This window comes from Myotis brandtii, unplaced genomic scaffold, assembly GCF_000412655.1.
Source record: "Myotis brandtii unplaced genomic scaffold, ASM41265v1 scaffold657, whole genome shotgun sequence".
Taxonomy (NCBI): domain Eukaryota; kingdom Metazoa; phylum Chordata; class Mammalia; order Chiroptera; family Vespertilionidae; genus Myotis; species Myotis brandtii.
This window is the reverse complement of record NW_005370552.1, coordinates 315,293-334,613: the sequence shown is the minus strand read 5'-3', so window position 1 is coordinate 334,613 and position 19,321 is coordinate 315,293. Positions and strand designations below refer to the sequence as shown.

The window sequence follows — 19,321 nt, the reverse complement described above, 5'->3', positions numbered from 1 at the left end:
CAGAGAATTGTCAGTCCACTCCCTTTCTATGCCCCTGATTCTATTCTATTCACCAGTTTATTCTGTTCATCAGATTATTTATTCGCTTGATTTTTAGATTCACTTGTTGATAAATATGTATTTGTTGTTCATAATTTTTATCTTTACCTTTTTCTTCTTCTTCCTCTTCTTAAAGGATACCTTTAAGCATTTCATATAATACTGGTTTGGTGGTGATGAACTCCTTTAGCTTTTTCTTATCTGTGAAGCTCTTTATCTGACCTTCAATTCTAAATGATAGCTTTGCTGGGTAAAGTAATCTTGGTTGTAGGTTCTTACTATTCATCACTTTGAATATTTCTTGCCACTCCCTTTTGTCCTGCATAGTTTCTATTGAGAAATCACCTGACAATCTTATGGGTACTCCCTTGTAGGTAACTAACTGTTTTTCTCTTGCTGCTTTTAAGATTCTCTAAGTTCAACATTTAGTCAACTTAAAAGAAAAACCTAAACTACTTCCCACTAATTACATTAACAAAATTCATATTAAATAAAGCTGTATGTAAAATAGACTGTGTAAAATGCTAGTTTGATCTAGTTCATCTCCTAACCTATTAGATACCAGGTTAAAAGAATTAAACTTTTTAATAATTCCACATTTAGAAATATATTCCAAGGAAATTAACCCTAAAAGAAATTAGATAAAAATATTCAAAACCTTCCTGATATCAAACATTGTATAATACCCAATTCTTAAAACTGAGGCAAAGGAAAAGACATAATGCTTTATCAGACACATTGATGATGATTTAAACATGAGTTTCTAGTCCAATGCCTGGTCTCCAAGCCACTGAGCTCCAGGTAATGGTGCTAAGCAACAAGATTCAGAAAAACCAAGAAGCAAGCACAGTCAGATGCATAAATGACATGATTAACAATTACATACTTTGTACATATACAAATTATTATTTATATGCAAATATTGGATGCAAATATTGGATACAAATATATTTTTAGAGTTATAAGAAATTACATTTATAAAAATATTCTTAAATGGAATTAATTAATCAAAAATATTTCAAATCATAGAAATTATGGGGGAAAATAAGATGCATTTTTATGGGGAAAGGAAATAATTCCCCAAAATTGATATAATGGGCAACAAACATATGAAAATATACATTTCCTCATTATTAATGAGGGGAACACAAATTAAAAGAACCGTAATACTATTAAACATCCAGTAGACTGGAAAAATATTGAGAAATTTAACAAGACTAAGCACTGGAGAAGATGTGAAACATAGGCAAAAATAAAGCAATAGAGTTTTCCTACAGAGTGACCCCTGATCATATCGTCTTCTCTCCTATTGCAAGTCCACACTTGAATAACATCAGCTGGAAAAACCAGAAGTCAGTGTGTTTAGGATGATTATAATTGCATAGATATGAAGGTACAATGATAAAGTGAAGTCATGTTCATCAGGGGCTTTTCTAGATGTGAACTGATTCTACAACTAATATTTATCAGCCATGGAAAATTTTGAGTTGACAATAATATTTAATGGTTAAAAGTTTTTATTGTTATCATAAAGCAGGATTCTGTATTTTAGTGGTATAATCATAAAATAAAGATAGAGATAATATGTGTGAATAACCCATGAAGACACATCCATTAGGATAAGAGAAAAATAAATGGAGAAAATTTCAATGTTAGATGTAAGGGAAATGAAAAAGAAGGAAAGGATCAAGCAAGTTCCTGAAAATAACAGAATGGCCCACCCTATTTTCATTAGCTTATACCAATCACAGTTATATTTAAAAACAAAATGCTTTATATCATGGCCAACTATTACTTGCCTATGTGTAGGTTAACCAGACAGGTTTTTGTTTTTTGTTTTTTACATTTCTACTGCACTGTTTATATACCTCCCTTAAAGAGAAGCAAACAATAAAAACTTCGGTTCATGTTTTTTTAATGCTAAAAGAACTGATAATCAGGAAGACAAACCTGGTGCTGCTGCCAGTGGGGAGAGTGGAGGGAAGGTGATGACAATTCAAATCAGGTTAGCAATGATCAGCAAATCGTGAATAACACATTGATTTCTGCATCATCTGAACTCTAAACTATAGATCCTCCTTATTCTTCAGGTTGCAGTTCCAATGTCATCTCCTCAGGGCGGCTTTCTATGATCACTCTCAAGTAGGCCCCTATACCATTATCTTATGAACTCTTTCCCTTGGAGCACCTATCACTAGGAAGAGGGCAAAGAGGAAGGAGACTGACTCCAGAGTGGCAGGAAGAGAAAGGCTGTCAAGAAGGGCAAGGTTTCCTAGAGAATTTGACACTCTAGTCACGCAGTGGTTCTCAACCTTCTGGCCCTTTAATACAGTTCCTCATGTTGTGACCCAACCATAAAATTATTTTCGTTGCTACTTCATAACTGTCATGTTGCTACTGTTATGAATCGTAATGTAAATATCTGATATGCAGGATGGTCTTAGGCGACCCCTGTGAAAGGGTCGTTCGACCGCCAAAGGGGTCGCAACCCACAGGTTGAGAACCGCTGATCTAAATCAAGAGTAAAAATAACTTCTCTATCTCAGACTACTAAATAAATCATTTATCAGCTAAAAGGGACCATATCTGCCTTGGAATTTGTTTTTGCTCAATATGAAAAACAGGAGCAAAATATAACAAAAATGTAATTGTTTCATGATCAATACACTAGTAACCCTCTCATGTGGTATGAAGACAGATATATATATACCAATGTTCACCAACACATCACTTCTTTACAAATAAATAGGAAATAAGTGTCCATGGACAGGAAAATGGATAAATAGTGAGATAACCATACAAAGAGTGAACTAGATCAAAGGTCGGCAAACTTTTTCTATAAAGGGCCACATAGTAAATATTTTAGGCTTTCCAGGCCATACAGTGTCTGGCGCAAGTATTCAACCTGCTGTTGTGGAGTGAAGGCAGCCATAAACAATATGTAAAGTTTATTTACAAAAAGTGGTAGCTTGATAGATTTGGCCCATGGGCCACAGTTTTTCAACCCCTAAACTTGAACCACATCTATCAACATGGAAGCATATCAAAGAATGCCTTAAAAATGCAAGTTTCAAAAGAATATATAATGTATGATTCATTTATACAAAATTTTAAAATCTGAAAAGCAATACTTTATAATGATTATGGATATATACGTATAAGTAACTGTTTAAAAATAGGCTCAAATGACAAACTGATTTTATGACAGAAAGAGATATATGGACATCAACTAAATTTTTCACATTTCTTTAAAAACTAAACGCCCAAAGCAAATAACACATAATGACAAAATCTGATAAAGCTGAGTGGTAGGTACAAAGATAATTATCATATTATTCTATGTCTTAGTATTATATTTAAAATACATTGTAAAATCTTTCTTTAATGCTTAACAGGAACAGGTAGTTTCCTTTATTCAGAAGACCAAGTTAAAGGCTTAAAAAGCAAGTTAAAATATATTTTTGCTCTGCATTAATTTAATCCAATCACTACAATGGACTAGGTCAAAGAACTGCTAGATGATTAAAAATGACATAATGTGGTGAAAATAGGTACTCCATCTTAGAGAAACAAAAGAAAACTATATACTATAAAATGTCCAGAAAAGTTTGGTTTTTAAAACAGCATTTATTGTTTTCTTAATTAAAAAAGTAAGTCATGTTATATGTAGGGGGACAGAAAAAAACTTAGGGAATAAAGAAAAGCACAAAGAAAAAAAGTACCCCATGGATTTTCTTACCACCCCACCATAATCATTAACATTTTGATATGGGTCTCCCTTCGGGATTTGTTACATGCATTTTTTTCTTTAAAATTGTATACCCTATATACATATTGTTTTGTAGACAGCTTATTTGAATAGCCTTTTAAAATTAGAGTATCCATTTATACACCTTTCTTTTCCTGTATTTTATCTCAAAATAATTCCCATGCCAAATACACAGAAATATTAGCTTAAAAGACTTTGATCTCAGTCCCCGATGATGAAGAGAAGTACATTTCCCCTCCATTTGTTATGTAGGCCAAATCAAAGCTTCCCAAAGGACTCATTGAGCCACCACTCAGAGAGCTGCCTATTATAAGCCATTTGTAAAAACTAACAGGCTAGCTACCACCTCTGTATACCAGGACTATTTTATGAAGAATACAACATACAAAGCAGTTACTTATTTATCCTCAACACATCTCTGAAAAAAAATAAAATAAACTGCCAGCCTCACTTCGCAAATAGAACAGCTGCTGTTAATGAGATTAATAAGTAACTTGCTACTACCCTGTAGCAGAACCTTCATCCCTTAAATAAGACTTACTGGAAATTCAGGCTGCCATTATTGCTGCTAGCTGGATGCTTTGCTATACCTTTTACACCTATTATCATCAAGCAATTTAGCATCAATTGCATTTAACTCTGGGCTCACTCTGTAGTTGAAAAGAATACTGTTTATGATCTCATGTCTCTTACATGGAGATATGGGCTTTTCTCAATTTGCATTTCCACATCAACCACCTCTTTCAATTCTAAACCTGCCTTTCTAATCGCTTCCAACATTCACGTAATCAAGGAGAGTAACTGTTAGGAAAAAGAATGGTCTGCTGTAGAACTGTCCAGGAACCTACACAATCTAGTGACCAGGAGTCCACTGTCCCATTCAGCTGATCACCACTCTCATAACTTAGGTTTTTCCTGCCCCTGCAACTTCCCCCAGTGTTTCATTCTCCTTCTGTCCCTACACCAGCTGTCTCTCTTGTATCTCAAGTTCAAATGCCTAAAAAAAGAACTGTTCCACTCAGACCTTACAAGCCTGATCATCTCAAGTTCCACTGACTAGCCAACAAGCAAATATCCAAGGGTCCTCTTCCCCAGTCAAATAACTGTGACCATGGTGGATGGTGGAAAGGGTCAGGAAGTACAGAGATGGCCAAAAGTAAAGAATCACCCAGGTCTGCTTTTGTCAGCAAAAACAAAAGTGTGCAAGCTTCTGAGAGCTGGCCTATTTTTTAAAATCTATTGGTACTCAAACTAAACACATACAAAATTGAACACATCATGTTAGTCTCAAATCACCTCTTCTGAGGTCTGCATTTCCATGAGTGCATAACTATCACACTGGTTTTTCAAGCACATAATACTGGGGTTCTCACTCACTCACAAATATCCTTGCCACAACATAAAATGGCTTTGCACTATTCTTTGTTCCAGTTCCCCCAACTCCCAACCCCCGTTGACCTTTGTTAAATCATATCGTCACACTATGCTAAACCTTTGTTCTTTCCTAGTTAACCTGGTTTCATAAGGTTAACTTCTTGCCTGAACTTATTGCCTGGATATTAAGGTTAACTTCTTGCCTTTCTTATTCCAATCTTACTGTTTCTAGATTAGACATACGAACTGCTTCCAAAGTTACCACTCCCTGCTCAAAAATATGGCCTCAACCCAACCTCAACTCTGCCTCTCCACCTGTCAGCCAAAATAGGTCCAAAGCCATAACCCATGAGACCAACCCACAGTAAGGCCTATGCCTACTTGGACCCATCACATGCTTTGTCCCTTATTACAGCTAAACTCACTCCTGTTCCAAACAAAGAAACCATAGTGCTCCCTCCAGACTTCTACTTATGCCACTTCCTCTATCCAATAGTCTTCATTATCCTCCCAGAGCACCATTTGTCAAAGTCCCATCATTCTCCAAGGTTGATTCCGTCCACATGACCTTTCTACATTCCACAGCTAGATGAGTTCTCTCCTTTCATCCCATAGCACGTAATTTAAACTTCTAATACTTCTAGTCCAATGCTGTCCACTAGAGATATATTAGTAAGCTATATGTCTAACTTTAAAATTTTTAGCAGCCACACTCACATTAAAAAGAAGCAGGTGAAATTAATTTTAAAAATATTTTATTTAACTCAATATGTCTAAAATATTACCATTTCAACATGTAATCAATAGAAAAGTTGAGATATTTTACTTTTTTCATATTAAGTCTTCTAAATCTGATGTGTATTTTACACTTAGAGCACATCTCAATTTGGACTATCCATATTTGAACTGCTCCACCCAGCCTCCGTCCCCCTCCCTCTGGTCATCACCACACTGTTGTCTATGTCCATGGACTACGCATATATGTTCTTTGGCTAATTTCTTCACCTTTCATCCAGTTCCCCCAACCCCCAACCCCCGTTGACCTTTGTTAAATTATATACACTAGAATTTATTTCTGGGTTCCTTATCATTCCACTGACCTATTTGTCTATTTCTATGTCAACATCATATTGAATTGATTAGTGACTTTATAGTTGTGTTAGTTATTTATTGATACATAGCAATACTAACCACAAATGTTAAAGCTTAAAGCAACACACAATCATCATCTCATAGTTTCTGTGGGGTCAGGAATCTGGGCACATCTTAACTGAGTCTTCTGTTTCAGGGTCTCATAAAGCTTCAATCAAGGTAACAGGTGGCTGCAGTCTCATCTGAGGCCTAAATGGGGAAGGATTTGCTTCTTAGATCATTTGATCGTTGGCATCATTCTGTTGTTTGCAGGCTGCCAAACTGAGGGCCTCAGTTTCTTGCTGGTTGTCATCCAGAGATTGCCCTCAATTCCTTGCTATGTGTCTGTCCCTTTCCATAGGACAAATCACAACATGGAATATTGCTACTTCAAAGCCAGCAAGGAACAGAGACTTACAGGAAGATAGACATTACGATCTTATCTAATGTGATCATGTACATGTATTCACATACATTCGAACACTTTTGATGTATTCTATTAGTTTTAAGCAAGTCACAGGTCGTGCACACTCTCAAATGGAGGAGATAACACAGGGCCTAAATACCAGGAAGTGGGGTCATGGCAGCCAACTTATAGTCTGATAAATAGTAAGGCACATACTTACTCCCCTCCCCAAATCACTCTTGATTTCTCAGGCATTTATCCTTCTGCATAAAAAGTATTATGTTTTCAAATATCACCCCTTCCCCTCAAAAAATTCCTTGAATCTGTTCAGATCACATTTTATGACCCTCAATAAGATTTTAATTTTCTTCATATACTAGTTAAAGTCTTGCCTGTTAATTTTATTCTGAAGTATTTCTGCTGCTACTGAGACCGAAATGTTTTCCTCCCTCTCAATTTTCTAAGGCTTATGCTAAAATAAAGAAAAGCAGATAATTTTTGTATTTTTATTTTGTATCCAACTATCTTACCAAATTCTTAGTATTTTTTAAACAAGAATCTATTAGGTTTTTAGTATACAATAGCTAAATCTCTGTAAAGATAATTTCATCACTTCTTTTTCCAACATTGTTATCTTTTTATCTTATTGTACTTACTAATTAAATCAAAATAATAAATAATGGTAAGCAAGCATCCCTGTCCAGTTCCCAACTGATTCAAATGGATTTAGTAGTTTACTATTTTCTTGAACAAGTATTTACTGTTGGTTTAACATTTTTTAATTGAAATCATTGTTAATTAAGAAAATAATGGTAAATACTCCACCCTGAAAGAAATGAAACATGATTCCCCCACTCCTTAAGCTAGGCATAGTGACTTTTTTCCAAAGAGTACAGTATGGAAAGAGTTGAAAAGAGTAATGTGGTGAAAAATTTCACAAACTATTTCAGTCAGATGATCAAGATCAATATTGACAGGGATAAGTCATGTTGATAGTATATACATTTCATATGATGTGATGAAAATGGCACCTAACCTCTGTAGTCTTCCTCTCCAAAACATATTAACCCAGTCTAATCATGAGAAAAGACATCAAATAAATCCCAATTGAGAAACATTGCACAAAGTACATGATCTGTACTCTTCAAAATTATCAAAATCATCAAAAACAAGGAAAATCTGAGAAATGTAAGGAGACATGACTACTTAATGTAATGTGGGATATTAGGTAAAAATTCAGAAAATCTGAAGGAAGTATGGACTTTAATTAATATCAATAATGTATCAATCTTGGTTCATTACTGTAACAAATGTACCATACTAATGTAAGATGTTAACAATAGAAGAACTGATTGTATGCTATAGGGAAACCCTATGCACTATTTCAACAGTTTTTCTGTAACTTTAAAACTGTTCTAAAATTAAAAGCTTGATTAAAAAGAATAAAGGAAGTAATCAATTCTTTGTTTGATTTTAAGGGACAGGTTTATATTTATTTATCCTAGATAGGAACACCCTTTTCCCAATGACAGAGCTAAACTCAGCAACCTAAACTTATATTTTTTGTTCCAATTCAAATCCTTCTGGAATCCCAGCTCTCTTTGGTTGCAAACTATAAAACTCAAAAAGTAAATCATCCTTAATTTCCAGGATAGAAAGTGTTCTGATTAATTTATATGTTTATCAAATATTGTCATAGACCCCTATGTGCAAGAAATTTTAAAAAAGCAACACTCTACACCATAAGGAATAATGTTGCTAAAACACATGTATCAAACTTTACAAAGCACTTAAATGTCACTTAACCTTCAACACTTTACAGAGGTGTGCAAGCATAGATATTCTCAATTCTGAAGAGGACACTGAGGCTCAGAGTGGCTATTGACTTGCCTAAGGTCACCTGACAAATGTTGAAGCGAGACTTCACATAGGACTAATTTTAAATCTCCTGCAATAGAAAGAAATAATTAAAAGAATATCAAGTGAGTGATATAGTTTAGAATATGAAACAAAAATTGGGAGAAGAAATCTTCAAAAACTTCATCAGAAATAGAAATTGAACACAAGTCAAGACAAAAATGTGAAAGTGATGTTTAGGAATAGTTACTGTCCAGCCTCATTATTAAGCTTTAGGTTCCTTTTCAACCCAAAGGGGTTGTGGAAAGTCCTGGTACAATCCATGGAAATCATAAACTCTTATTAGTGTTTGTGGAATAATAGAACAATTAACTGAATGAGGAATTCTATATATCACCAAACAATGTTTGAAGTATGGTAATTGAGGTGCACAAATCACCTCATTTCACTGAGAAGCAAGAATTGGTAATCTAAGACAAGAATAATTGTCTCTATTCTCCTGGGGTGGAGGGGAGAGAAGATTGATTATTCAAAAGGAATGATAAATAGTAACCACTAGAACCCACTTTTAAACCTATTTGATCAATGACAATTCACCTAAATCTAATTATCAATGACAACTCAACTTGCTTCAGGGAACATACTTCTGGAAGCCAATTACAATTAGTGTCCCATAAAATTCAATGTCAACCAATCAGCAGCAGATGCATTGCAGTGAATATGTTTCTCAAAGTTAATCAACAATGTTTTCACCCAAATAGTCATGGTTCTAAGGCAAAGGTCAACTGCTTATACCTCTGTAATCAAAGTGATCCCCAAACACCACCACACTCTTCCCAAAGAGATCAGCAATCTGCTTCACTCATAAACTTTGGTAAATAATGAATTCAGCTTTTGTGTTTTACATATTAGAGAACAGTCTCATCTTTTGACAGAGGGCAAACAAAGATGCTTAACTTCTCAGTGCAAAGATGAACAGAAATAGATTCCTGCTAACAGATGGAAACTACCCCAAACTCCAAGAATACAATTGGAGAACCTTGCCAAAGACAGACTCAGTGAGTAAGAAAAATACTAGATTGGCTACATCTTGCTTGTGGAACCTTCTCCTCAAATTAGCTTTATGGTACCACAGATCAATAAACAGGAAAGAATTCATATGATAAGAATTTTTTAAATAACAAACTGTATCATGGACCATAGAGTCACCTTCCAGGAATCAGAATCACCTTGGGAATAGTTTTATAAATAACATACCGAGGCCGCTCTCTAGATAAATTGAAACTTCACAAGAAGTTTCTATCTGTGTTTTAAAAATCCCTTTAGCCTGGCCATTGTGGCTCAGTGGTTGAGCATCCTCCCATGAACCAGGAGGTTACGGTTCGATTCCCGGTCAGGGCACATGCACAGGTTGCGGGCTCCATCCCCAGTGTGGGGTGTGCAGGAGGCAGCTGATCAATGATTTTCTCATCATTGATGTTTCTGTCTCTGTATCCTTTTTTTTCTCTGAAATCAATAAAAATATATTTTTTAAAATTCCCTTTAGTGTTTCTGATGAGCACTCTTCTATTTAGGAACTAATAGCAAGGTCATGTAAGAGTAACAGGGCCATTTTGGTTTACTAAGAGACTGGAAAGCTAGTCCAGACTTTTGTGCAAAGCAGATAAAACCAACAGGCCAATGCTAGATACTCCCTAGCTATCTCCAGATCTAGGAGATTCCAGATGAATCAGGCCTGCTATTATATACTGAGTTCTCTTTGCATTAATGGTTTTCAATCATACTTGTAAAGCCAAATCAACTGGGAGATTATTTTAAATATACCAATGTTGATACCCCACTCAAGACCAACTGAATCAGATCTGTTAGGGTGGTCTAAGCCAGTGGTCAGCAAACTGCGCTCGCAAGCCACGTGCGGTTCTTTGGCCCCTTGAGTGTGGCCACGAAGTTTCAATCGCACTGTATGTGCACGCCCACACGTGGTATTTTGTGGAACAGCCACACTCAAGGGGCCGCTGTTTGCCGACCACTGGTCTAATCAAATATGTTAGGACTCCTTAGGCAATCCTTTTGAGTAAACAAGATTCACTGATGTAGATGGCTCAACTAGCACCTGTGCCTGCCCCACCCCATCTTCTAATATGACACCTGTAATTTCTCCTAAAACAGATCATGAAAAAGCCCACCATACATTACAAAAAGCTCTAAAGAAAATATTCCACAAAAGAAGTGATCTTTAATTCTATCACCAAACTATGTAACATGCTTACATGTTCAACTGATAAAATAACCTAAGAGGAAAACAAAACAAAGAGAAACTATCTTTCCCCCCTCCATCCTTCTTTTTCTTTTATGAATATTGGGGCTCTATATAAAAGAGGGCAAAATTGTTCAGCCAAGAATGAAAAGTATTCTGTCATGGCAAGGGGGGTAACAGCCCCCTCAAAAAAATTAAAAGCAGTAATCCAATGATTTGTTTCCCATGAGGAGATAACCCAAATTGGAAGCAGCTATAATGGGACCAAAGAAGAAAAGACGTAAGAAAAAATACATATAACACAAAGTTGTACCCCTGATATTTCAAGTACCCACCTGGCACCATAGACAGTTATTACAATATTATTGACTATATTTCCTATGCTGTATTTTACATCCCCATGACTACTAGTATTTTGTGACTAACAATTTGTGATGGATTAAGAAATACAAATTGGTAGTCATAAGAATATATTTTTAAATTTTTTTATTGTTGACAGTATTATAGATGTCCCTCATTTTACTCTCTTTGCCCCTCTTCACCTAGGCCTTCCCCACACTATTGTCTGTGTCCATGGGCTATGCATATAAGTTCTTTGGTTAATCTTGTCCAAGAATATATTTTAAAGTGTGTTTCAAATTGATTTAGCAGTGCATTAGTCACCAATGTCAAGGGTTTAAAATGTTTAAACAAAGAAATACAGTCACAAATGACTTTTAATTCCCAGTACCTTCTGAGGTGCTTACTTAAAACAGTATATAATGCTGAACAGTCAATGAATCACAAATAATGTAGCTCAAGGGAAGGTCAAATCAAGAGGTCTAGCTATAATTAAAAATGAAGAAAATATTTTATTCTATTTGGACAAAAATTGAGCTAGTTTCTAAGCAACAACTAAGTGGAAAAGACTTAATGTTCCCTAAATGCTATTAAAGTAGTGCACATATCCTAACTGAAAGGTGATTAAATAAGAAAAGACTGTTCAGATTATAATGTACAAGTCCTATAATAAACATGAAGGGCCAACATTGTAATAACAGAAAAATAGCCCAGCAATAACCTATTTAACATTAAGTGCCCCACTCACCACTATACTTTGAACTCTGCTACTTCCACATTAAGTTAATCTAGCAAGGTCTGAATTAGGTCAGAAGACATATGGGCCTTCACCTGGTGGATAGAAATTAGAAGAGCAGAAAAAAGCAGCAGTAACCTTCAGAGCTTCATCCCCATTTGCCACACCCCATTCCCTGATGACCAGATGACCTTAAAGAGGATGTGCCTTCATAAGCCTGTTGCTGGCTAGAACACTCTTCGTGACCTCAAAAGCTTTTTAAAATTGAAAAGTAGATAATATCTACTAGAATAGCCCGACCACTTCCATTTAGGTGCTCTACTCAATCACTCACAATCAGCTACGTATTTAATTAGGACCATGCCATGTAGAAATACAGATATAAAGGGCTCCCAGTTAAAGATGATGGACTGAAAACATCTATTTACTTGGGTCAGCTCCCAAAACTCCACTGAAATGACACTAAAAAAATTTAACCCACAATAAGAAAGAGAATGAAACAGGAGACAACCACAATAACATTTTGGAAGCTGAGAAAAAGACAAATCTTATGGCAGCTATGAGAAAAATCCAAGAATTAAATATTTGCACACAGTATTCCCAAAAGGCAGCTCCATGCACATCTAAAACTAGGGATGAAAGGGGGCTAAAATAAGGAGGATCTGGTAAAAAGCTTTTTGAAAAGCAATTAGATTCCCTCCAACTTCTTGTCTCTGGCCTATCTCACATTCCAGAACAGATTCAGACATTTATTTTCTAGTGAGGGTGAAACAGATGATCTCTGACCTAGAGAACAGAAGTGCAGTGGACATGGATTCTCTACTCGAAATAGTAGATTAAACAAAGGTTTATATACTGCATGTGAAGACACCCATATCCCTAACCTTCTTCATCCAGAGAGAAGATTGGAAAAATTTTCTGTACCAAATCTGATTGGACCATTGGAAAAGACTTAAAGATATTGACCTTGGTTCCAAAACTCAACTGTCAAATCACCTAACTTATAATCAACAAACTCCAATTTCATGCTGCAAGCTTCCAGCTTTTTAGTGTTCTACTCTTAAACATGTACAGAACAGAGAACAAATGGACACCAGAAATTTAAGGCAAGTCTGTAATATGCCAGAAAATAGACAAGTTTGGAAGAAACTATGTAGAAAAAAAACTTTAAAAAATAATTAATATTTTCAGAGGGATTTTAAAAAGATATTACACTTATGAAACAAGAACACGATGATAGATAAAGGAACATTCAGACCTTAAAAAGAGCTCATAGAAATCAACATATAAAATAAATGAAAAATGCAATTGTGACGATTAGAGGATCCATCTACAAGTTCCAACATTAAAAGAGAGAGAACAGAGAAATAAAATTTTTAAAAATTCGAGAAAATTTCCCCAAATAGAAGGGCCTAAGTTTCCTGATTGAAAGATTGCACAGGAAAGAGATGAAAATATAGACACAACAAGGCATATTATTGTGAAATTTCAGAGCACTAAGAACAAGAGTTTCCAAAAGCTTTTAGAGAAGAAAATTAATTTTTAGAAAAGTCATAAATATTTGATTTCTCAATAGTAACAACAGGAGAAAAAAGATTGAGGGTTTAGGGAGAGGGAGATGGCAACATTCTGAGGGTTAATGATTTACAAACTAGAATTCTATACTTAGCCAAACTATCAAATTAAGCGCAAAAACAAAATAAGATTTTCACACCTGCCAGGTCTCAAAAATTTAACCTCCCATGCACTCTTTTCCAGAAAGTTACTAGAAGATTTGCACCACCAAAATGAAGGAACTAAGAAACAAAAATTGAGGATCCAACATAAAAGGAGACAGCATTCCCCAGGATGATAGTAAAGAGAGATTATAATGATGTCAGCTATTTCAAAACTACAGGGAAAATAAGCTGTGCAAGCAATCACAATGTACACTACATGGCTCAGCTGTGAACAGGCTTACCTAGTCGCATTAATGCGATCACTGTAGGATGTTACAGTAAAAGTGTTACTGTAGGAAAAAGGGGGTAGGAGAGCTAAATCTTCATGTTCTATTGTGGGAAGACAATATATAATACCTAACACTGGAAAATCGAGAAGTAGTGAAATAAATACATTACTTAGAAATGAAGGTAAAATGCTAAATGCAGCAGCTAAACTTCTATTGAAATACCTGGCATATAAAAGACATTCAATGAATGTTTACTGAGGTACACTGACATGCAAAATAAACTTCCGTATGTGCCCAAATTCAAACACTATAAAATGTTAGGGACTGCTTTTTAATATTTTCCCCCTCTATTTAACCCAATTACCCAAACTTTCTTGATGACAAAAAAAAATTAACTATCATTTTTTAAAATATTCCCCAAAAAAGATTAATGATATTTCCCAAATGAAAAAGCAATCACTTATATTTCACCAAAAGAGAATTTGATAGCACTATTGATAGCTAATTACCTCATTGGATAGTCAAAAAGGAAATACAATCCAATATACACTAGAATGAAGCAAATAATATTTCTTTTCACAATATTATTTAGCAACTTAGATAAGATAGATTTAAATCTTAGCTTAAGACACAGATGAGTGTTAAAATATACTAAAAACTTAGAAATCCAAACAGATTTTACTCTTTAAGCAGCATTTTTATAAAGTTTTCCTACTTGCTGTTGAAAAAAATGTATTTGTCATGGAGGGATGTTCTGTTTTGTATTAGGACAAGATTGATACCTTTTTTATTCAAGCTTAAATTAAATTTCAATTAAAATTTTAGATATTGAAAATGTATGGCAAATTAGATGACCATTAACATGTAATAATTGAACTATCATTAAGATAAGCAAATCTTTATAAAGTCCTGTACCCTAAGTTTCCATACATCAATGTCAGGAACACATTTAAATCATCACAATAAGACTGGAAATAATATTGTTTTTAAAAGCCTCTCAAGTGAGGTGAGTAGAAATAAATGAGCTCAAGAGTAGTTAATACAATTTCATTTATTCATTCATTCATTCATTAAGTAAACACTTCCTAAGTAAACCTCCTAGGTGCAAGGCACTGTTTGCTAATCTTTAAAGCACAGGGTAACTTACTCCTAGGTGTGTTTTTTCCTCCTCTTCTATAAACCTGAAAACAAAACATAAATCGAGGAAAATCAAGGATCCATTTACATAGAATTCAGGTGATGTTATTGAACTCTAGGACAAATCATCCTAATCATCTACAAACTATTATATAAAGAAGTACCTACCTTTTATCTTCAAATAAAGAATTATGGTACAACATAAAGGACGTTTTTCTTCTTAATTGAAACTGTCTTGAGTATGCTCTGGTATCGTGGCTCTAAACACCAGTAAATAGAGCGAGTTTTGCATAACACTATTTTTCTTCATAGGACTTACTTCATGTAAAGTATAGTAATGCAGAGGTTGCAGGCATTGTTTATATTTTGAGCCAGATAATTATTTGTTGTGGAGGGCTGTCCTGTGCATTGGAGAATATTTAGCAGCACATGTGGCCACTATCTACTAGGTGCCAATAGTACCCCACCCCCAGCTGTGACCAAACATGACTCCAGAACACCTCAAAGAGAGATAGTTATTGTAGACAGCCGAGAATGCCAAGTAAAATAAAGATTTCTCTTTCATAATTGTAGACTCCTGCTTTAGCATATGCTCAGGTACATCAACCTCTTAATGCTACTGGTCTACCATGATTTTAAACTTAAATGTCTTCTAGTCTTAAATTTAAACTGTGGTAAGGGAAGAGAAGTAGTCCTACTAAAATAGTTCACCAAGAACAAAAAGGAAATAATCCTGCCTAATATTCCCTACATCTTCCACTTAAAAGAACACCAAGGTCATTTTTTTGTTAGTTACTTTAACATAAGCCCAGAAGTCCTGACAAATATTTGAGTATCTATTATGTGCCAGACATAGTGCTAGGTGCTAGAAAAAGATACATTCATCAACTGCATTTACTGAATTGATAAATCAGTCTCATAAACAGCATTTTCTTCATGATCTTTGATTTAGCAAAGGATTCCTCAATATGACACAAAAAGCACAAACAGCAAAAATACAAGTAAATTGGATTTTATCAAAATTTAAAGAAACTTTTGTACATCACAGGACACCATCAAGAAAATGACACGATAACTCAAGAATAGGATAAAATATTTGCAAATGATATATCTGATAAGAGACTTGAATCAAGAATATATAAAGGACATTTACAACTCAATAAAAATGATCAACCCAAATAAAACAATGGGCAAAGAATATGAATAGACATTTTTCAAGGAAGATATTCAAATAACCAATAAGTACATAAAAAGATACTTGACATAATTACTCATCAGGAAAATTCAAATGAAAACCACAATGAGATACGCACTAGGGTGGCTAGAATCAAAAAAGTTGGATAATAGCAAATGTTGGCAAGGATATGGAGAAATCAGATCCCTTATACACTGGTTGAAGGAATGTAAAATGGTGCAGTCACTTTGGAAAACAGTTTGTCAGTTCTTCAAATTATTAAACATCGAGTTACCATATGATCCAGCAATTCCAAAGATAATTGAAAACATGTGTTCATACAAAAATTTGTTTGTGAATGTTTATGGCACCATTATTCATAATAGCCAAAAGATAGAAACAACCCAAATGTCCATCAATGGAAAGTGGATTAACAAAATATTATACAATCATGCAATGGAGTATTATCTAGCCATTAAAAAAATGGACATCGATGAATCTTAAAAACATTATTCTAAATGAAAGAAGCCACTCACAAAGACCACATATTATATAATTTCATTTATATGAAATAAGCAGAAAAGGAAAATCTATATACAAAGAGAGTAAATTAGTGATTGCTTAGGGCAAGGAGGGGTGAGAATTGGGGGGAATTGGGGGATGATAGCTCAAGGGTATGGGGTTTCTTTTTCAGGTAATGTAACTCCTAAAATTGACTGGGGTTGCATATGTATGTGAATATACTAATAACCACTGAATTGTACACTTTAAAAAGGTGAATTATATCTTTATAGAGCTGTTACAAATAGCATATAAGATACAATAGAAAACACAGCATTTGGACCACGGTTTATTAATGAAAATGTCTTATTTAAAATACCCTTACATCTGGAAATATCTCATTCTTTTGGCTGTGAAATAGGAAATGATTACTGAATGGTATTTAAACTATTGAAAAGGTTCCAGATAAACATTTCATTTAAGACTATAAAATATTGACAGTAGGAAAAAATTAAAATGCAGGCACCAAGGAACATAAAAAGCCATGCTTAAGACATATTAGGGGCATTAAGATTCACAGGAGGGGTTTAGGAAGGTAAGTAAGAAGAGTTAAAGAGCTCACATGAAAAACCTCAGTCTAGAAGACTCCTTCCTTTACCAGCCTGCAGTGATGCTTAAGGAACAACACTCTTTTGTATATACTGTAAACCCATATGATTTATTCCAGTAACAAATAGGAAGTCAAGTAAATACTAAAGGGCAAACACAAAGAGATTTAAGGAAAGAAAAAAGGTAAACCAGTTCCCAGGAATAGCTTTTAGGAAGGTTCATCAAGTAGCATGCATTATTTCTTTTTCCAGACAGGACATAAGATGATCTGTGCATAACTCACTACTGAACATTTTCAATCTGTGTCGTTTTCAGTACAAATAAAGTGTGTTTCAGTTTGCCTTGTGCAATACGCCAGTTAATCTATTCTATCTAATTTCGGAGCTCTTGATATGCCTGGTCCCCAGGGTCCACAGTTTACCTGACCCGAAGAATCACCAATGCCAGTGACAAGGGGGTGGGGGGAACATTAGGGAGGTTTTTTGTTTGTTTATTTTGTTTTGTTTTAATCCTTATTAAATTTCAGCTCCTTCCTTGGCCATTACAAACAGCCTGGTTCACCATCAAGCAGAGTCTGGTACCTCATAGAGCAGGGTGCCCAGTTTTAAACCAAAATTAGAGCTATTTGGGAGGGGGGGGGGGGGCGCGGGGAGGTAGCTGTGGCAAGGAGAAAAACAACCAAAGGCAGGACTGGCTTTTTCTACAGAGCCTCGGGTTTCAAAATGACTGCCTTGGAAGCTGAAATGACCCAGATTATTGAAGAAGGGGTGGGGGTTGGCGGGGAATGGTGGACATTCATTCTCCAGCAGAATGGCTGTGGTTTGGTGTGGGAATGGAGAATTTCAGGAAGGGGGGGGGGCTATACATGGAAACAGAAATAACAGGAAATGTTCTTTAGGTACCACCCACCCCTCCATCCAAGTGAATCACTGCAGTGTCGGCCCAGCATTGATTCCACGAAATAGGATGAGGTAAGGCACAGCCTTGAGCCCGCCCCCCACCTTCTCCCCTCGCCCCCCACCAGCACTCAGCAGCCCGCATCTCAAGGTGAGGTGCACCACACAACTCCTGAGACCTCGGCTGAAGGGCTGACGTCACCCTTCTGCATTGAGCTTCAAGGACCCGTAGCAGCACTATTAAGATCCTGTCACCAAGTGGCGGAGATCCTCCCCCAGGGCTCTGCGGAGGAGCTCACGCAATGATAGACAACATGAAAAGCGTGAGGGTGAAGGGGAGTGGGGAAAGGGTCGTAAGACCCATCTCCTGGGTCGCTAAAAAAGCTCAAAGATGCCCGCTGGTTTATGTAAGAGCCTCTCCCCTCTTGCGTCTTCCCTCAGCGGTGGCTGCATTGACGGCGGCGCCTGCCCCCGACCCCCTCCATCAGTGCACTTGGGGGCCTCTGGTTACCCTTGCCCTGCCAGAGAGACACAGAGCTCCTGGCGCTTCCCTCTTGCAATCCCGCGGGGTCAGGAGTAACCAGGAATCTGGGATCAAACCCTGCGCTCCCACGCCCGCTCCCAGCTGGCCACAGGTTAGCTCCAATTGGCACCGCAAACAAGCTGGTAAGGGAGGTTAGGAGGGGTGTCCAGAGAGGAAAATAGACTAATAAACCCGCAACTTTCCCCAGAGGCTGACCCTATCCAGAGAGCTTAAAAAATAAATCAATGCATTAAATTTTTTTTGGAAAGGTCGACAACCTGACGTTATCACCATGCAGACCCTTGCAGCCTACACCGGGCAGGGTCCAGGGTCCAGGATCTGAGCAGCCACAACGCACCCCGCCATCCTGCAGCCCTGGCCCAGCACCCTGCTGGGGGTCCAGATTTGATTTTGGATTTGGGTTTTTTCCTCCCCCTTCCTTCCCCGGAGCATCACTGCACGTACTAACCCACTGCAGCCAGCCTACAGAGCCGGCATGGCCACTCACCCAAAAGACGAAGGAGTAGATGATAAGGAGGGTTTTGAGACAGGTTATCACAGGTTTGGTCTCCATTCTCCTCGATGCCATACTACAGAGCTCCGGTGGCGGTGGCGGCAGCAGGCT

General features: G+C 36.4%; 1 protein-coding gene across 1 annotated transcript in view; it reads right to left on the bottom strand.

Annotated features, from left to right (window-relative positions):
• The window catches only part of TSPAN7 (tetraspanin 7), an 82,302-nt gene extending 62,987 nt beyond the window's left edge, over positions 1-19,315 (bottom strand). The window contains exon 1 of the mRNA XM_005880870.1: positions 19,205-19,315. Within this exon, the coding sequence (XP_005880932.1) occupies positions 19,205-19,285 (81 nt within the window). The 5' untranslated portion in view covers positions 19,286-19,315. The remainder of the gene's footprint in view (positions 1-19,204) is intronic.
• Between the last annotated feature and the right edge of the window lie 6 nt (positions 19,316-19,321).